This window comes from Vicugna pacos, chromosome 18, assembly GCF_048564905.1.
Source record: "Vicugna pacos chromosome 18, VicPac4, whole genome shotgun sequence".
Classification (NCBI taxonomy): domain Eukaryota; kingdom Metazoa; phylum Chordata; class Mammalia; order Artiodactyla; family Camelidae; genus Vicugna; species Vicugna pacos.
In genome coordinates this window covers 27,758,758-27,780,754 of record NC_133004.1, presented here as the reverse complement: position 1 = coordinate 27,780,754, position 21,997 = coordinate 27,758,758, and the positions used below count along the sequence as shown (strand labels likewise).

General features: G+C 33.6%; 1 protein-coding gene across 5 annotated transcripts in view; it reads right to left on the bottom strand.

Annotated features, from left to right (window-relative positions):
* Positions 1-21,997, bottom strand: part of LOC102542898 (phospholipid-transporting ATPase ABCA3-like) — a 92,441-nt gene that overhangs the window by 22,532 nt on the left and 47,912 nt on the right. For 4 of the 5 annotated variants that reach the window (XM_072942769.1, XM_072942772.1, XM_072942771.1 and 1 more), the window contains exons 16-23: positions 20,606-20,756; positions 16,991-17,089; positions 12,813-12,966; positions 12,692-12,724; positions 10,693-10,993; positions 4,702-4,954; positions 4,272-4,476; positions 845-1,067 (exon numbers count right to left, since the gene is read on the bottom strand). In XM_072942769.1, coding sequence (XP_072798870.1) covers positions 845-1,067; positions 4,272-4,476; positions 4,702-4,954; positions 10,693-10,993; positions 12,692-12,724; positions 12,813-12,966; positions 16,991-17,089; positions 20,606-20,756 — 1,419 coding nt within the window. The remainder of the gene's footprint in view (positions 1-844; positions 1,068-4,271; positions 4,477-4,701; positions 4,955-10,692; positions 10,994-12,691; positions 12,725-12,812; positions 12,967-16,990; positions 17,090-20,605; positions 20,757-21,997) is intronic. The other variant, XM_031687525.2, reaches the window with a different exon arrangement.

Below are 21,997 nucleotides of genomic sequence, written 5' to 3'. Positions count from 1 at the left end.
TGCTGCCATGAAAAAGACAAGGTCGGGAAATGTGTGTAAAAACACTACAAATCTTTCCCACTGTTTGAAATTTTTCTTCTTGATTCAGCATTTCCTTGGTTGTAAACCTTGACCATTTTCCAGAGTTCTGATGGAGTTGGTTATGAAAGTGTCTGATTTTTTTTTTAATGTTTCTGTGGAGGGCTGGTTGCTTGGAGCTGCCTACTTGGCTGTTTTGCTGAGGTTACTCCCTATATTGTTTTTATTCTTTTTTGTTACTACATGTTTTGTAGTCTACTTCAGAGATCGATTATTTCCCATCTAGTTTAATATTCTCTCTTGAATAGGTGTGCAAGAGTATTATAATAGGTCTTCAGCTAACTCAGGGAATTCTTTCATGGGAGGGCAAGGCCTAAGGTCAGTAAATGGGTTGGAAACCTATTCTTCTCAGTCTCTGCAAGACCAAGGGTAACTGGATTATTTAAAACAGATTAATGTTTGTAGAGTGATTTAATAAGAGTGGCAGCAGTCTGTCTTCTAAGAAACTCCTATTTCTGATCATTGCCAGTCCAGTCAATCTCTCCTGAATCTCAAAATAAAAAGATAAATATTCTGCAAATCCTGCATCAAAAGGCCTGAAGGAAGGGGATTGGGTTAGTGAAAATATTAGTGTCATAATTTGTTTTGCATTGTACACAACATAATTCCTATAGTATTAGTGACACTACAATAAAAGGTTAACTTATCACTAGCATAATTTTTTCCCAGAAACCCAGAACCAAACAAGTTTGTGATGTTCTTATCTTCAAGCCAATTCCTCTTTAATCATTCCCCTGGAAAGAGGGAAATCGTGTTAAGTCCTTACCTTTTGTTTCACTTAGTAAGAGATCTGCAATTACACCAAAAATCCCAGCACAATAGTTAAATATGACGAGCTTGATGTAGGCACTGGTATGACTAGCAAACAGGAAACTTATCAGGTATGTGAAGGGAATGACAGACCAACCAAACAGCATGAGGATAAAGAATGTGTCCAGAAAGTGGTAATCTTTGACCAATAATTCCAATCCACACCACATGAACACCACCTGAGACACAGAACAGAGAAGTCAAGTCAAAGTGGAGAAAACTGAAATATCTGAGAACACAAGTCTAAAAACTTGAAGAGAATCTTTCTTTGTTAGAACACAGAACTATTTATTGATCAGATAATTTTGTAAGTATGACTGCGAGGTACTTCCACTTTTTCCTTATCAGTGAGCAGGACCTCTACTTGCCTTTCTCCTTGTTTTAATCTACTTGAAACTTGTTTTTATCTACTTGGAACAGTTTCATTTTGTTCTCCTTGAGCAATATCAAAGGATCGTCTGTCTTCCTCTTCGCCCAACCCCAAATAAACCCACTCTCAATATTTCCAGAAATTGTATCACCTAGTAGGAAAACTTTTGGGTCAAGGTTTTCATTCTGGAAGCTGGAAGCTGTGATAATAAGGGACCTACTTTTCACAGCTCTCTATTTTTAGATTCTGCCTCTTGGCTCTACTTTGTTTTCCTACTCCTCCTCTCCCTATCTCAGACACTCAGGTGAGAAGCACACAGGGAAGCCCAAAGCTACAGGGGATCTAAGTAAGGAAATAGAGAACCCATAGCACTGTTAAGGAAAATAAGTTTCCAGAGATTTACATTGTGTAAGTTTATTAATTGTAGTTTCTCCAAATATTCCAGAGTTATCTATTGTGAACTATTAAATGCTTATGTAGCACCATCCTTGAGAAGTGGACAGTAGGGTTAAGCAGAAAATAGCTACTATTCTCTATCACTATTTGGATATTATAGGCATGGCTGATTTGTTTCTGTCACAGCAGACTTTCAATTTCAAGAGAAATGGAATGAATTCAATCACTTAACCCATGTCGTAACATGTATGATAATTTTATTACTTTTTAAGATTGAATAATATATTATTATATGTGTACATCACATTTATTTATCTATTTATCCATCAGTGAACATTTGGGTTGGTTCCACCAGTTGGCTATTGTGAATATTATTGCTAAAAACACGAATGTACAAATATTTGTTCAAATTCCTGCTTTCAATTCTTTTGGGATCCTACTGTTAGTGGAAATGCTAAATCATACGGCAATTCTATGTTTAATTTTTTGAACAAGTGCCGTACATTTTCCCACAGCAGCCGCATCATTTTATATTCCCACAATCAATGCACAGAGTTCCAGTTTCACCACATCCTTCCAACACTTGTCATTTTCTCTTTTTGATAGAAGCCATCTGAATAGGCATGAAGAGGTATCTCATTATGGTTTTGATTCACTTTTCCCTAATGATTACTGACGTCAAGCATCTTTTCACACACTTATTGGGCTTCTTTGGAGAAATGTCTACTCAAGCTCTTGGCCCATTTTTGAATTGGGTATGTTGTTAATTTTTAGGAATTTCTTATATTTTCTGGATATTAATTCCTTGTCAAGCCTGTAATTTCAAATATTTTCTCCCATTTTGTGGATTGCCTTTTCACTGTTGACAGTGCTCTTTGATTTATATGTTTTTTTCAATTTTCAAAAAGTCCAATTTATCTTTTTATTTCTTCTTCTTGTGCTCTTGCTGCCACATCCAAGAAACCATTGTAGCATCATGATTCGGTATTTTTGCGGATTACACTCCATCATAGGGTATTACAAGATAATGGCTATAATTCCCCAAGCTATACAGTATATCCTTGTTGCTTATCTCTGTTATGTATAGTAGTTTCTATCTGTTAATCCCATACACCTAATTTGTCCTTCTCCCCTTACCTCCCCACCTTGGTACAAGTTTATTTTCTTATCAAGTACGCACAAAATATTTACCAAATTGACCACATGCTAGATCATAAAATATGGCTCAACATATTTCAAATGGATAAAATAATTCATATAATCTCAGAGAAAAGTGACACCAAGATATGAATACAGTTTCAAACTGCTTAGACTCAAATCATACATTTCTAGAAAACCTCACAGTTTGAAGATATTCTAGAAATTAGAAAATATTTGGAAATTAGTGATTTATCAAACAATATATCAAACCTGCAGCATGCAGTTAAAGCAACTAGACAGTTTTTAAAAAAGATAAATAAAAGTTTTAAGATTTTCAAGCTCTTGGCCCATTTTTGTAGAATAGAATGGTAAGGGGTGTTTGGTAGAGAATGGAGGAGGAAGATCATGGAGCATGAGGCAATACCTGCATTAGCTCCCCCAGTTAGTTCCTGCAATGACAGAAAAGATTAGTGGCCGTCACAAAGTTAGCAGTTTGTCCTTACCTTTCTGAGTGGCTGTCTGGGAAGACAAGAGAGGAAAGCAGAACTGAACTCCTTGGCTGCAGTAGTGCATATGGCAACAGAAAGAATATTACGTTTCCCTCTCTACCCTGGAGCTCTCCATGCCATTTTCATTGTCTAATCCTTTTTATCTTTCTAGGTTGTGTAGGATCCTAGCTCTTCCTCAGAACAATACTCCAACTCTACAGCCCTATGGACAATGATCCTAAGTCCTTTAATAGACAAGGGAGCCAGTGAAACTGGCCTCCAAGCCCTACATCTCGTCTAAGAGAAACAAATAGGTTTGCTTTAACTTTATAGCAGTGTCTCACTGCCCTTCCCATAGGATAGAAGTATACAAAAAAGGAGGGGAAAGTAACAAGCATAAACAGACCAAAAATTATCCTGATGTTGCTTTCAATAATAAGTGTTTCAGTAACTTTTCACTAATGATTCAACATTCAAATGCTCAAAAACTCACACAAACACAAAATTTGAATGGTTCATGATATAAAGTTTTAAAATCTCTTGAGGGAAACTGCAAAAGCTGCCCAAAGGACTGTCTTATATAACAAGGAATCTCAACAGATGACAAGATGGGAAAGCACCAGGAGCAGGAGAAAAATATTTGTAAAATATTGTCTTTGTTTAATATGGGACTGGTCTTCTAGTACGACTGGTCGTATCCTTCTATATTCGTTGAAGCTTTGTGGCATGTTCATATTGAAGAACAAGAATATCAGAAGCCAGCTCAAGAGACACATTCTTGTTTCAGCAACAATAGCATTTTATTTTTTTTTAAAGTATATAGAAAATTTTCACTATGGGACACATTCCACAATGTATTTTCTGACATAATGAGCCAAGGAATTTTTATCTTTCTTGAGAAATTTAAATTTAAGTTAATATTAGCCAAGTAGAAATTTCCTGGGGTTTATTAGTGAATGAGCTCTTAAAATCCTTTGTCTAATACTCACCATTAGTAAGCAGCAGGAAATGAAGAAGATGAAGAAGTCCCATGCCAGAGCAGAGAGCCAGAAGTTAATGGCATAAACCCCACTCAAAAACTGTATGTGCTTTGCCCTAGTGACTCTCTCAGTCACTGTCAGGAGACAAAAGCCACTGACGAAAATACTCATTCCAAAAAACAAATTTAAAGCTATAGACATTCCTGACAATCCTCTACAAAAGAATGAACAAAGAGAACACATTGGTAAAACAACAAAGTAGGAAATACTAATTTTCTAACAATAGCTTTTAATTATTATTTATTTATTATAAATTAAATTTATTATTATTAGCTAGTTTATTATTTTATTAACTTTTAAAATGAACTTTTAATTAAGAACATGGTCAGATAGGGAATAGGGGATCTATTTAAAGCTTAAAATAAAAGTGCATACATACCCTCTAGTAGATTTACCAGTAGTAACACGTGTAGGCTGAGGTTTGTTGATGATTGTAATGGAAGCATCAGGGCCAGAAAGTGACTTAAAAATAATATTATCTAATACCGCTAGAGATAACGATGATGAATGGTATGCCTCATCGTTGAACCAAAAGGTAATTGTCTTTTGGTCTCCATTAACCTCAATGGAAAATGCAATAATGCACGAGTAAATGCATTCTTGACTATTCACCAAATACTCCTCCAGATCACCTGGAATAAGAAAACAATGCTGGTCTCGGGCTCAGCATGCAATACAGATCACTTACTATGTATTTTAGAAAGAGAGAACTCAATAATTCTACTTGCCTGATACTTTTTCTGTTTCTAATATCTCACAACTGTTCCAACGCACTTAGACCATTCAATTCAAGAACTTCATTCATCAGAAAGTCTACAAATAATAAGTGCTGAAGAGGGTGTAGGAAAAAGAGAACCCTCCTATACTGTTGGTGGGAATGTAAATTTATGCAGCTGCAATTGAAAACAGTATGGAAAGTCCTTAAAAAACTAAAACCAGACTTTGCATATGATCCAGCAATCTCACTCCTGGGCATATATCAAGAAAAGACAAAAGCTCTTATTCAAAAAGATACTTGCACCCCAGTATTCATAGCAGCACTATTTATAGTAGCCAAGACATGGAAGTAACTTAAGTGTCCATACAAAGAACTCATACTTATCCCTCTAAAACTCTTCCAAAAGACTGAAGGGGAATATTCTCAAATTCATTCTATGAAGCCACCATCACCCTGATATAAAAATCAAAGACACTACCAAAAAATATTACAGGCCAGTATTGTTGATGAACATAGATTCAAAAATCCTCAACAAAATATTAGCAAACAGAATCCAACAACAGATTGAAAAGATCATACACTATAATCAAGTTGGATTCATCCCAGGGACACAAGGGTGGTTCAACATATGCAAATCAATCAATGTGATACGCCGCATCAACAAAAGAAAGGACAAAAATCACACGATTATCTCAATAGTCGCAGAAAAAGCATTTGATAAAAGTCAACACCCTTTTATGATAAAAACTGTTACCATATATACCGTATAGAGGAACACATCTCAACATAATAAAAGCTATTTATGAAAAGCCCTTAGCCAAAATAATACTCAATGGTGAAAAGCTGAAAGTTTTTCCACTAAAATCTGGAACAAGACAAGGATGCCTACTCTTATCATTTCTATTCAACATAATATTGGAAGTCTTAGCCATAGCAATCAGACAAGAAAAAGAAGTAAAAGGGATCCAAATTGGAAAAGAGGTAAAAATTTTACTATATGGGGACAACATGATACTATATATAGAAAACCCTAAAGGCTCCACACAAAAACTCCTGGAGCTGATAAAAAAATTTGTCAAGCTAGCAGGATACAAGATTAACATACAGAAATCAGTTGCATTTCTTTACACTAACAATGAAATATCAGAAAAGGAAAATAAAGAAACAATCCCTTTTAAAACCACATTAAATAAATAAATAAATAAATAAATAAATAAATAAATACATACATACATACATACACTTAAGAATAAAACCTGACCAAGGAGATGAAAGACTTATATGCGGAGAACTATAAAAAACTGATTAAGAAAATGAAAGATGATTTAAAGAAATGGGAAGATATTTCATGCTCTTGGATTGGAAGAATTAATACTGTTAAGATGGGCATATTACCCAAAGCAATCTACAGATTTAATGCAATCCCTATCAAATTACCCAGGACATTTTTCACAGAACTTGAATGAATAATCCTAATATTTATATGGAATCACAAAAGACCCAGAACTGCCAAAGCAAGGAAAAGAACAAAGCTGGCGGAATAACCCTCCAAGACTTCAGACAATATTACAGAGCTACACTAATCAAAACAAAAGGAAATCCTCCTACACTGTCAGTGGAAATGTAGGTTAGTGTGACTATTACAGAAAAAAGTTTGGCGATTCCTTAAAAAACTAAAAATAGACTTACTATATGATCCAGCAATCCCACTCCTGGACATATATCCAAAGGGAACTTTAATTCAAAATGATACAGGCACCCCAATGTTCATAGTAGCACTATGTACAATAGCCAAGCATGGAAACAACCTAAACATTCATCAACAGATGACTGGATAAAGAAGTTGTGGTACATTTATACAATAGAATACTATTCAGCCATAAAAAGAATAAAATGTCATTTGCAGCAACACAGATGGACCTGGAGATCATCATTCTAAGTGAGGTAAGCCAGAAAGAGAAAGAAAAATACCATATGATATAATTTATATGTGGAATCTAAAAAAAAGTCAAAAGTGAACTTATTTTCAAAACAGAAACAGATCCACAGACATAGAAATCAAGCTTACGGTTACCAGGGTGGAATAGGAGTGGAAAAGAGTAAGTTGGGAGTTCAAGATTTGCAGATACGAACTACTATATATAAAATAGATAACCAACAAGTTTCTACTGTATAGCACAGGGAACTATATTCAATATCTTGTAGCAACCTTGTATATGTATGACTGAAACATTACACTATACATCAGAAATTGAAACAACATTGTAAATGGACTGTAGTCCAATTTTCTTTAAAAAATGGAAAAAAATTTTTAAAAATCTTGATGGTGTAAAATGCCTAGAAGAAAACAGAGAGAAGGCTCCTTGACATTCATTTTTGTGTTGGTATTTTGGATATGACAGTGAAAACATAAGCAACAACACCAAAAATAAACAAGTGGGACTACATCAAACTAAAAAGTTCCTACACAGTAAGGGAAACTATCAACAAAATGAAAAAGCAATCTAAGGAACAGGAGAAAATATTTGCAAATGACATATCTGATAAAGGGTTAATATCCAAAGCATATAAGGAATTCATACAAATCAATAGAAAAAAAATAATCTAGTTAAAAAATAGGCCAAGTACCTAAATAGATGGTTTCTCAAAGATGGCATACAAACAGCCAACATGTATAAGAAAATGTGCTCAACATCACTGTTCATCTGGGAGATACCAATCAAAATCTCAGTAAGATAGCACCTCACATCTGTTAGAATGGATATCATACAAATGACAAGAGATAGCAAGTCCTGACCAGAATGTTTAGAGAAGAGAAACCCTGTACACCAACGGTGGGAATGTAAACTGGTATAGCCACTATGGAAAACAGTATGGGGGTTTTCAAACAATTAAAAGTGAGGCCTACCATATGATCCAACCAGTCCACTTCGAATAAAATCACTTCAAGAGATATTTGCACCCCATGCTCACCACAGCATTATTCACAATATCCAAGACATGGAAACAACCTAATTGACAGACTAATGAATATCTATCTATCTATCTATCTATCTATCTATCTATCTATCTATCTATCAGAGAGAGGGAGGGAGAGAAATGGTAGTTTCCTGATCCTGGGACAGGGAGGTAGGGGAAATGGGGAGATATTGGTCAAAGGATACAAACTTCCAGTCATAAGTTCTGGGATCTAATGCACAGTATGACAACTATGAATAACAATAGTTGTTTACCTAAATTTTGCAGAGTGTAGATCTTTAAAGTTCTTACCATGTGATAAAAAAATTGTAACTTTATGAGGTTATGGATGTGTTAACTAATCGTATTGTGGCAGTCATTTTGTAATATATCATACCAGCACATTGTATACCTTAAACTTACAAAACGTCACTTTTCAATCGTATCTAAATAAAGCTGGAAAAATATTTCTGTTCAGGTCTCGAGATTCAATAAGAATTTAAAGATGGATTTTTCAATTCCCCCTCTTCCTCCAAATAATTGGGATTTTGATAGGGGTTGCACTGAATCTGTAGATTTTTGAGGCGAGTATTGACATCTAAGCAATATTAAGTCTGCCAATCCATGAATACAGAATATCTTTTCATTTATTTGTGTATTTAATTCAGCAACAAATTGTCATTTTCATTAACAAGTCTTTCACCTCAGTTAAGTTTATTCCTAGGTATTTTATTTTTTTGATATTATAATTGAAATTGTTTTCAGATTGTTCCTTGTTATGTATAGAAATGCAACTAATTCTTGTGTGTTGATTTCATAACCTGCAAATTTTCTGAATTTATAAACTCTAATAGTTTTTTTTTATGGAAAATTGAGGGTCTTTTGTACATAAGATTATGCTGTCTGAGAACAGACGTATCTGCTCTAATCTTTGTTGCTTTCTTCTTCCTGCTAGCTTTGGGTTTAGTTTTTTTTTTTTTTCTAGTTCCTTAAGGTGTAAAGTTAGGTTGTTGCTTTGACAGCTTTCTTCTTTTTCAATATAAGCATTTAAACAGTGCTTCTGCCATATTCCTTAAGTTTTAATATGTTACATTTTCATTCATTTCAAAGTATTTTCTAATTTCCCTTGCTATTATTTGACCTAATGATGGTTTAATGGTGCTTTTTACATTTCCACATATTATTTTCCAGTTTTCTTTCTGATATTCCTATCTAGTTTCATTCAATTATGATCAGAAAGTATACTTTGTATGATTCCATTTTTTTAAAGTTTATTAAGACATATTTTGTGGTCTACAATATGGTCTATTCTAAATAATCTTTCTTATGCACACAACAATATGTATTCTATTTGTCGGGAGATGTGTTCTGTTTTGTCTGTTAAGTCCAGTTGGTCTATATTATTGTTCATGCCCTCATTCCTTGTTGAACATCTGTCTGGGTGTTCTATTTATTATTGAAAATGAGGTATTGAAGCCTCCTACTTATTGTATAGCTGTTTTTTTCTACCTTCAGTCTGTCAATATTTGCCTTGAATAATTTTTAATTAAGACAATTCCAAGATGCTAAAAGAATTAACAAAAAATAATTTGATTGTCTTATTATTAATATATCTGGAAAATATATAGTCTTTTTTATTTTTGTATAAACAATATAATGTAGGGAAAAAGGAACCACATTATTAATCAGGGAAATTCCTTTTGTTTCTTTCCTCTTCTCTTCTGAACAGTCATGTGATTTTTTATTAATAAATATTCATCTATTGCTCCTGTAATGGAGGCGAAAAAATGTGTGATTTACTGAGAGCTTTAAGGCCACCCAGCCCATGATATGTATCAACAAAAAATCAGGTTAATGGTAGAAGTAATTAACCAACATTTCCAAGTGCATTTTCATCTCTCACAATGGAACCTAAAGGAAAAGCCTGTCAAATGTGCAGGCTATATGCTAACCTAAAGTAACACTGTCAACCAGGCAGCAGCTGAAGGAAACACAATTGAAGTACCTGGAAGGAAATGATTAAACTTGCCTTTTACAGGGATGACTTAGTGTAGTGTAGGTTAATATTGCAGATTCCCATCAGGCAGTTTTAAAACCTAGTCCCTGCCCTAATTCGTACTAGGTGCTTGATTTGAGGCAACTCACTTAGTATCTCCAAACCTCAGTGTTCCCAATTTCAGCAAATATGATTGTTATAGAAATTAAGTGAGTCATGAAGGATTTAGAAAATTTCTTGCCAAAAGTATGTGTTCAGTACATGCACTCAATTATCATTATTACCTTCCAAATAAATAAGTTCTGAGTAGCCTGCCCATAAAGCCTTCAGCCTAACATGTTTACCTGTTTTTAGATAGGGCCTTTAGGATTCATCACCACCATACCACACTGTGAGCTTGGTTTTATGTGAAAAATCTGTGCTAAATTTTACAAAACAAAATACTTGGTACTTTAATTAATTCCCTAGAAGTAAATGACTAGTAGATTACTCATACTCAAAGTACCTTCATTAGTAATTAATGTGGCCAGTAATCTTGAAAGATGATTCTTGCCTTTGGTTTCACTACCTTTATGAGATTGGCTATCAAGAAAAAAAAAAGGCAAGTAGCTAAACATTTCAGTAAAGACCCTTCTTTGGAAGTGACACAAACAGGTCTTTATCTACTAGCAGTCATTTTCTTTTTTTAAGAAGCTTACCTTTCACTTCATAAAGTTTTTGTTTCTTAGCCTTTAACATAGTCTCAAGATTTTGTATTAAATTCAGAGTAAAATCAGAATTTCCAGAAGTTGAGAAGGGAACAATGGTTTGACCATATTGTCCCAAATCCATTTCTCTGGCAGGTTCTTCCCTGATTCTTGTAGAGCCCCCATCTCTCATCAAAAAATAAACAATACCCAGAAGTCCTAGTATCTGCATTAACACCAAAATCCAGTTGCGCCAACTGAACATTGCTCTCTTAATGAACATGGCAAAGAACTGCTGACGGTGAAGATCCCACTGACAAGAGTAAAGAAAGATGACATTACAAGAGTCACAAAACTAAATGAAATTCATTAACATTAATGTTGTGAACCTTATGGTAAAAGATGTACATACTTTTATAATACATCCTTGAACAGAACATAGCTATAGTTCACAGTTTAGGTAACAAGCAAGACTTCATATTTGTACAATGTATTGAATGGAAGGATGAAAGCTTGGCTTCTCATCTAATTATACTGAAAACTTCAAAAGGGTCTCTAATATATTCCTAGCATCTCTGACCAGAGCAACATCACATGCATCTTTCCTAGTCAATATTAAATCATGACCTTGCAACGCTACATTTCATAAATTTATGAAACTCATAAAATGTGCACATGTAACAAGTTTCCATTGCTAGGTTTTAATCCACACTATCTACAGAGTTGTGGATTATTTGGAACAGAAGATGAATTTATTTTAATTAATTTATTTAAACTGTAATATGCTCAATATATTTTCTTCAACTTTTACATTTAAGCAATGTGTTCAATGGTTAATTTATTAAAAATGTACCCAAATATATCATTTTCTTTATTTTTCCATGACTTTTGGTCCCATCTGTAGCTGATTTAGTATATAAATATTTTTCAGGCTAACAATGGAACCATTGCTTTAAATGTAGAGACTTCGCATAAAAAGGTGTCTGAATGTTGAAGAAGAGCATATATTATTACATATGTAACAAAGAGCTTAAAATATGTTCAGACTATATTTCCCAACATTTGGGACACCCCATAATTAGTGGCGTGAAAATATCCCTAATCCATCAACCAGTTATTTTCTGAATAAAACAATCAGCATTTGGATGTTGTCACTGACTAGAAGTAAGGTAAAGTTTAGAAGGAGAATTCTTTCTCACATTGCTTTCTGGCTTTTAAAAGATAGGTTATTTGATTTATTTCTGGAATGACAGACCATATTAATGCAAGAATCAACTTTTCTAGACTGGTCTGCAAATCTTTTATCATCTGCATCATTATAAGAAAAGGGAAATAGAGAAGAGTGCAAATGTGCAAGCAGGGAGGGGAGGAAAATTACATTTTTAAGTATTTGATTTGTCCCAAACATTCCACAGTTCATAGTTTACTAGTGTTCACTCACTAAAACAGTCTCACAGAGAATGACACACAGATATGTTAAATGATTCAGTCAAGGTCAAATAGCTAATAAATGAAGCAGGAATTCCAGTTCCAACTGGCTCAAAATTCCATACTCTAGCTGTACACCACCAACTCTGCTTCACAACTGGCTCAGCAGCCCATCAGTGAAGGCATGTTTACGGGCATCTCTGAGAAACGTATCTTCCACCTCAGAATCCCTGGTCTTTATTAGGGAAAATTGTAGGGAATAGATAATTAGGAGAACAATTAAAGCAATGCTTGCAGTCTAGTGAAATCTCCCATGCTAGGGAAGGAACATACTGCCTTGGGAGTAGTACATTAGGAAGCACCAATTCATTTCAATGCATAAATTTCAGTGCTTTGATGTGTGTGAGTGGTGATAACTTTTATAGGACCCTTTCTCAACTGTAAATGAGCCAACAATTTCAAAAGCTGTGAGAAGTGACTCTGAGGAATCATAATAATAATGAGAGTAAAATCTAATTTTTAATACCATATTTCACTTTTGAATGAGAAAATTAATTGGACTGTTCTACAGACTACTCCTTACCTGGCCTTCTTTGGATGAGAACTCCAAACTTCCCTTTGAATTCAAATGTTAAAATGAAATGCTATGTCTTTTATCCCATCCAAACATATACCAACATTGTATTCTTAGTGAAGATGCTCACCCCAGTATTAAAGTTAATATTAGAATGGTCACTCAAGGTGGAGGGAGAATAGGATCTCTCAAAATTTCTGGGTATGTTCATATTCTGGTCCATGTCTTCACTTTCATCTTCGTCGTTTAGGGTCTGGAAAGCCGTTGTATCTGCTCTGCTGACTCTACACACACACACACACACACACACACACACACAATCATTTAAACCAGAACAGTGGTTTCTAAATACCTAATCCATCACAAGATTTTCGCAAATTGAGGCAAGTTTAAAAAAACAAGCATAGCTATACATATTCTCATTAACATTAGATAAAATAAACTGAACTTAAAAGGTCTAAGAACATGTCTTTTTTTTTTTAGGAGAGAGGGATTGTTAAATCTCCTTTATTTTAAGATATGATATTGATACTATGTAGCAGGCTTTTATTTTTATAATGTTTCTAAGTACATGTCAGATTTGTTTTCTCAATTTTCTGCTCCAGGCAATCTAAGTAACTGGAATAGTTTACAAAACAAGTGAATCCATAATTAATTCATCCTCTAAGGGCTTACAATTCCATGGAAGAAACAGACATATGTATTTAATTTTAATATAAGGAAGAAAATGCTAAACAGGATAGTAAAATCATAGTACAATGGGGAGTTTGAATCTTTAAGTCCACTGATGGGAGTTCTGTAACCCTTGATGAAAAACTCAGAATTTGTAAAAAATGGATTTTTTTCTTTCCAAACCAATGAGCTAGCACGCCTTTTTAACTTTTCTTTCAGCAGGACAACAAAATAAGCACCAAATACTGCTTTGATTTGATAAACCTATTATCAAACTTTTTTTTTTAATTGAAACATAGTTGACTTACAATATTATATTAGTTTAACGTAGCCTTTGTGCCATGTCTGGCCACTACAGTACTACTGTAATTGATAACACTGAAGGCAAATATGGATTTTTCCTTGACTTCTTTCTGTCTTCTTTAGTAGGTTTTATTAATTTTTATACACTTGTAAGACATATTCAATAGGAAGAGGTTTACAAATACAATAAACCAAAAGAAAAAAATAATCAAGATGTCATTACTCAGATGTACCCAAGTGACATTTTTCTATATCTAAATATGCACAAACATAAATATATATATACACATATACAATGCAAAATTAGGATGACACAATACTGCAACTATTGTTTTGCAAATTGCTTTTTAAATTATTAAAATAGATTCATTTTACTATCTGTATACATAACTCATCACTTCTAATGACTGAGTTTTATTTTATTGTACAGATGCACCACTGTTTATTGACCAGTCACTAAGATTGCTTTAACTTATTATTATTATAAACAATGATATGATGAACACTATTCCACATATATCATACCCACAAAAGACAAAATTTCAGATGTAGAATATATACATTTTAAATCTTCTTATACATCTTGCCAAAATTAGCAAAATGTATCGTCAAAAAGAGTATACTAATTTACATACCCATGTCACTTTATAAGATCATCCTATTTCACTGCATATTCACCAAGACTGGGTATTTTTTTTAATTTGTAGTCTGTATTTTTAATCCTTCTGAATTAATTTGAATATTTGTAGTTACTCTTTTGTGGATTATTTTTTATCATTTGTTTGATTTTATACTGTTTTCATATTTTCTTTTTGGTTTAGTAGACACTCTTATTCATTATAATTAACTTTTATAACATTTGTATTTTAATGCTGTTAAAGTATTCCCTCATACACAAAATGTTTAAATTTTATTTAGCCAAATATTTTCCTTTATGGTTTTTGTACAGAGAAAGAATAAATGTAAGAAAACACCCATTTCCCTGACTCAGGTAATTAACCACTTTTAACATTTTTTTAGTTTGAGCCAATTAAAATTTTTTTTACAAATGAATTTAAGTCACCTGTGAACAAGATTATCAATCCCATTTCTCCCCATCTCTTCCATCAAGCCAACTATGATGCTTGGTATGTAACCTTCCAGATATATTTTTAAAATAAACTTTTAATTGTAAAACAGCTTCAGATTTACAGAATAGTAGCAAAGATAGTACAGAGATCCTGTATACCCTTCAGTTTCCCCTATTATTAACATCTTTTATTACCATGGTACACGTTTCACTAGTTTTTCCACTAAGGTCCATTTTCTCTGCCAAGATCCTACCAACGTAACACATTAAATTTAGTCACTATGTCTCCTAAGTCTCCTCTGGGCTATGACGGTTTCTTAGACCTTCCTTATTTTTCATGAGTTTAGAAGTTTTGAGAAGTACTGATTAGGTATTTTCTAAAATGTTCCTCAGTTTGGATTTGTCTTGTTTTTCTCATGGTTAGAGTGGGGCTATGGCTTTGGGGAAGAATATTAAGGAGGTGAACTACCCTCCTTCCTCACATCATATCACACGATTTTAACATGAAATATCACTGTGATGTCACTATCATCTTGATCACCTGGCCAAGGTAGTATTCTGTAAGTCCACATTGATATCAATAGAGGACTGGATGAACAAATAGGAGAGAGACAAATCTTCCTTGCAGAACTGCAAATAATGTTTGTAGACACTACTCTCTCTGCGAGGAGGTGCTAAATACCCCCTCTCCTTGAGTGTGGGCTGTGTTTAGTGACAGACTTCCAAAAGATAAAGTAGAGAAAGGAGAGAAAAAGTAATTTTATAATAGAGAGGTCAGGTATGTTCTAATACTTTTGTATACACATTAAAGTATCCGAAAACACATATAGTTTTGTTTTATGGTATAATGTCTTATATAAATGGTATATTTAGACAGATAGTTCTGCAAAATGATTTTTTTTTCCTCTAAAGGATTAGACGTTTTACATCTCCTCAAGTTGACATTTGTATAAAAAGAAATTTAGGTCAGGCCTTTCAACTGATAATATATATATTTAGTATATATATAGTATTTCACTACTTAGGTATCATATTTTATACATTACATTATTTCATTATTTTGCTACTACAGACCTCAGCAAATATCTCTAGATCTGTATTCTGGGCAAGTATCTGACAGTTTCTCTAGAGTATATACCTAACAGTGGGATTTCTGGGTTGTGGCATTTTCAACTTACTGGATGTTGCCATGTTACCTATCAGTGTGATCAAATCAGCTTACTGTATAATTAGCAGGATTTGAGGATTCCTCTTTCCTTTTCATTGTGCAACACTGCATATGCATTGCCAAAATTATTTTGTCCATTTTAAGTCCTTTGTATTGAGATAGAAATTTTATAACCAACTGATCATTTTTTTACAAAAACATCTTCTGGCATTTTGCTTGTGATTGCATGGAAACAATAGACCAATGTGGAGGAGAATTTCCATCTTTAAAACATCAAATTGTCTTACTGAAGAATACAGCATTTATTTCAGTCATCTTTAAATTCTCTCAGTAACGTTTTAATGTAGAGCTCCTGTACATCTTTTGTCAGATTCATCCTGAAGTATTTCACATTTTTAGGTGCTATTGAAAAAGGCTTTGTTTTTCTATTTCAGATTGTTCCTTGCTAGCAGGACCTTGTGGCCCAACAGTAGCACGTCTGACTCCAGATTGTTCCTTGCTAGTATACTGAAAAACAACTGACTTTTTGATATTTCATTTTCTTCCTCTTATAATGGATACACCTCCAGTAGAATTTAAATAGAAGTGGTGAGGAACATCCCTTTCTTGTTTCTAAACTAAGGGAGAAGGCATTCAGTTTCTCATCAGTAAGCATGATGCTAGCTGTAAAGTTTTTGGGTGATGACCTTTATAGTTTGAGAACATTCCGTTCCTTTCCTGTATTAATGCAAGTTTTTATTGGAATGGAAATTGGATTTTGTCAAATGTTTTTTCTGAATGTAATGAGATGATTAATTGGCTTTCTTTTTCAGTTTCTTAAAAGTTACATTAATTAATTACACTACGTTGATTTTTGAAAGCTAAAATGGTAAACCAACTTTGTATTTCTGGGATAACCCCATTTAGTTATGATGCATTATCAATTTTATTTTTTAAACATATTGTTAAATTTGATTTGTTAAAATCTTAAGAATTTTTGCATTTATGTTCATGAGAAATATTGATCTGTAATTTTCTTTTCTTATAATAACTTTGTCTGGTTTTGATATCAGGGTAATACTGACCTGATAGAATGAGTTTCCAAGTATTCCCTTACCTGAAGAAAACTTCTTCCATAGTAGTAATAGAGATACCAAAGCTAGCAATGCCCAGCTCTTCCCGTCTGTCTTCCAGATCAGTAAATAAGTCTTTAAACCTAGAAGAAGGAGAAAAAAAAAGAGAAAAAGCTAGTACCAAGCAGATGATATTCATATTAATATTTTTGTTACCTTCAGCAGTGGGGAAAATGTAGCTTATTCTTTACTGCAATGCTTTATTACAGTTTCCATGCCCCTGATAAATAAGAAATGTGGAACATATAAAGAGAAAAAACTATCAAATTGCTATCACAAATTGTTTTCTGATAAAATTATCAGTTGACTTCCTCTGTATATTAACATTCATTGCTAGGTAAGATTTAATTTACTTAATACATGCTATAGCTCCTATGAACCACGAAATCAAAAAGGAAAAATGTTTTCAAATTAAGAGGCAGAGGACACTCAAGGCCGAAAAATGAAGTAAGAATAATAGAAACTAGGCACTGGGAGAGAACTGTTCACTTAAATAACCTGGGAAACTGTGCCATTTCAGACAGATGTGATGTGATGACATCAAGGCTTCTGAAGAACAGTTTTTTCTGGTATTTCTCAGTTTCTCTGGTTTAGAAGATCATCTACTCCAGAAACACATTCAGTCCTTGAACCTACCTCTACTATATTCTAAGGAGTGAACATGATCACAAAAAGGAGATTAAAATCAGTTTTCATGGCTAAATAATATTCCATTATACAAGCTACACTGTAATTTATTTATTCGTACATGAATCAGTGGACATTTGGGTAGCTAATACTTTTTGGCTATTATCAATAATGCTACCATGAACTACTGTGTAAACATTTATTTCCAACACTCTTGGGTATATATCTAGAAGTGGATTTGCTGGATCTTGTGGTAACTTTTTGAGGGATTCCCAAGTGATTTTCCAAAGTGGTTACACTATTTTATATTCCCAGCAGCAATATATCAGGGTTCTGATTTCGCCACATCCTTGCTCATACTTCTATTTTCTGTTTCTTAAAAAATTACTGTTACAGCCATTCCAGCGGGTGTGAAGTGGTATCTCACTGTGGTTTTGTTTCTATGATGACCAATAATATTGAGCGAGTTTTCATATGCTTATTGGCTACTTATATATATACACATATATTCTTTTGAGAAACATCTGTTCAAATCCTTTACCCACTTTTAAATTGGGTTGTTTGTCTTTTATGATTGAATTGTAGGGTACTTTATATACTCTGCATACTAGTCCCTTATCTGATAGATAAAATTTACAATATTTCTCCTGATTATTTGGGCTGTCTTTGATTTTTCTTAATAGTGTACTTTAATGTGGAAAGTTTTTAATTTTGATGAAGTCCAATTTATGTATTTTCCTTGGGTTTCTTGTGTTGAAGCCTTCATGTCATATCTAAGAAACACTGCCTAATCCAAAGTTACAAAGATTTATGCCAATATTTTCTTCTGAGAGTTTTCACTCTTATATTTAGGCTTCTGATATATTTGAATTAACATTTTATGTATGGTGTGAGATAAGGGTCCGACTTCATTCTTTTGCATGTGGCTACTCAATGTCCCAGCATCATTTGTTAGAAAGTCCATTCTTTCCCCCAATTCATTTGTTTCTACACCCTTTAAAAAAACAAGTTTATTTAAAAGCTTATTTTTGGACTCTGATTTACTTTATTTATCTACATGTATATCCTTATTCTAGTACCACACAGTTTGGCTGCTGTAACTTTGTAGTAAATTTTGAAATATGAGTCTTCCAACTTTGTACTTTTCCAAGATTGTTTTGGCTATTTAACAACCTTTGTATTCCATATTAATTTTAGAATCAGTTTGTTAATTTCTTGGAAAAAAGACAACTGAGATTTTTTTTATAAGGATTATGTTGAATATGTAGCTTCCATTGGGGAGTACTGCCATCTTAATCCATGAATGCAGGCTATTTTTCTATTTCCCTGGGTCTTTTTAAACTTCTTTCAGTGATTTTTTATAGTTCTCAAAAAGTGTAAAAATCTTGCAATTCTATGGTCTAATTTTTCCTATCTTATTGTTATTGATGGTATTGTAAATGGAATTGTTTTCTTAATTTCATTTTTGGATTGCTCATTGTTAGTGTATATTACACTTAACATCTTGCAACCTTGCTGAAAGCTTACTAGTTCTAATAGTTTTTTTTCAAGTTGGTTCTTTATGATTTTCTACACACAAGACATCATCTGTGAATATAGATAGTTTTACTCCTTTCTTTCCAGTGTGGATGCTTTTATTCATCTTTCTTCCCTAGTTGCCTTCTGGTACAATGTTTAGTACAAGCAGCAAAACAGATGTCCTTGGCTTGTTTCTGATTTGGGGGGAAAGCTTTTAGTCTTTCACTATTACATATGCTGTTAGTTGTGGGTTTTTCATAGATGCTTTTTATCAAGTTGAGAAACACTCTTTCTGTTCCTAGTTTGTTGAGTGTTTTTATCATGAAAGGGTGTGGATTTTGTTAAATGTGTTTTTGCACCCATTGGGATGACATTTGGTTTTTATCCTTTATAATATTAATGTGGTGTTTACATTGATGATTTTTGCTTGTTGAACCAACCTTGCGTTCCTGGGATACATCTGACTAGGTCATAGTGTATAATCTCTTTCATGTGCTCATGGATTGAATTTACTAGTGTTTTGATTGACTCTGTATTCAAAAGTTATATTGGTCTGTAGTTTTCTTGTCTTTGTCTTTGGTCTTACCATAAGGTTATACTGGCCACATTGAATGGATTGGGTTCTTTCTACTATTTTGGAACAGTTTGTGGAAAGTTGGTATTAATTTTTATTTAAACATTTGGTAGAACTCACTACTGAGGCCAGTTGAACCTACTGTTTTCATTGGGAAAGTTTTCTGATTCCTAATTCAATCTTTTTACTTATTAGGACTCTAATTGTATTTTTTTTCTTGAGTCATTTTTAATACTCTATATTTTTTGAAAGCAGTTTTAGGTTTACAAGTTAAAGAAGTTCCCCTCTGTTTATCTCCTTTTGAGAATGGCAATCAGTTTTCTTCAGGGGAATATCAACCTAGTTGTAGTGACTACAACTTGCAAAAAGATAAAACTGGCACAAAGTTTATGATAAATACTCTTATTTCCCTCATCCCTTAGTCAAGATAAACATCCCAGGTACAATTATTATTCCTTCTTTCACCTTTTGATAACTAACTTGGCTAACTATTGCTGTCAAACTGCCTGTTTCCTATAGTTTCTAGGGCTCCTGGCTCCAAGAGCTGCCATGTAGACCACTTTTCCTCTTATCTTAGCAATTCACTTGATTTTGCTCACAAAGAAAAAAATTTCTGCCAATAGCTTATCATTTCTTACCACTTAACATCAGCCTGTAAGAAACAGAAATAAAGAGATATCAAGACAAACAAAAATGAAGTCTAAGTTATGTGACTTCCCTCTGTACAAATAGTGAAATCTCCAGGAAGTAAATTTTTTGACTATTACTTGTCAACTGGCAACTAAAAAGAATCTATTTGTCAAGCCTGAGGAAACCTAGAAAAGTAACAGTGATTTCTGAAAACCCCAAACCATTTATCTAACATTCTCTGGATCCATACCTGTGTGTGTGCTCTTTTGGTAGGATAAATGATAGTTCAGCTGCAACGTTATTCTCCAATGTGGCTTCTGGTACATGACGATTAATCAGTTGAGAGATTTCCTTAACATTACAATGAGGTTCCTTTACCATAATCAGGTGATATCCCACACCTGAAAAGACCCATTTAGAAGACCAAAATTTTAAAAATGCAATCTGCCCAAATTAAACACATAATATACTCTGCCACCAAAAACATAGGATCTTGCTTGTTAAAAATTTTATTTCTAAGAGGCATCATTATTGTGCTTAAGAACAAGTGGCCTTCAAATTACTTTCAACTCATTCCTCTTAGTCAGTTTCTGACTCTTTAATCTTTGGGATATACTGGTTTCATGTTCTTACCAAAATTTAACCTTATTAAATTTTTATTGTTTTATATCTTTTTGGCTTTCCTTCCTGCCATCATTCTTTACATACTTAATGTTCATTTGCCACATTTCAGGGATATGTCACTAAAGTGGAAACTTTACCTCACTGTATTAATGAATGAAAACGGCAAAATTTCAACTCACTGTACTAGAAAGTCTTCCCTTCATCATGAGAGAATGGGCTACATGGACTTCGGTTGTCAAGCGTTTCTGATCCTTTCAGGATTTTGTGCACACACACACACGTATGTATGTATATAAACACACATCCTTATTTTTCCTGTCTTGCTGCCCTTATTCTTATTCTAGCATGCATCATTTTAGGTTGGCTTTCTGTTACTTCTTGAAAAAAACTTCTGAATTCTATATTCCTAAATTTATCTTATACATGCATTCACACATCAAGTGACAAATCAGTCTTGTTTTCAGTGCCTTTCCATTTACTACCCTGACCATCAAACTTAATTTCTCATTCATCCTCTCCCAGAACTTCTGATCCAGGCTGACTTCCTCACTGTCCCAGCGGAAAAAAAAAAAAAGATCCATTTTTATCCTCATGCTTTTAGTACTTATTTATGTACTCCCCTAAAAAAAGAGGTGTTCTTTCCTCCATCACCTTTTTAAGATCTGTAACGGAAAGCACTCTATGGATATTCAGTATACTTAGGTAACAATTTTGTGTCTACAACTCACCTACTATAGGAATATCAACTTCTATATCCCCACATGTAAGTGAAAAAATATTCAATAGTATGAGTCTCTCTACTTCTGAAATTCACCAAATTTACTATTTAAAACCCAACATCCTCTTTGAGGTAAAGAGTAAAGGGCAAGTCGCAGCATATTAGAATGCAAAGCATGGCTTTGGCGTCAGAAGAACCCAGGACCAAATCTTTGCCACTTACTGTATGGTCTGAATGAGTTACTTTGGTATGAACCCAAGTTTCCTGCTCCATAAAAATGGTGAGGTTATGAAAAGTAGA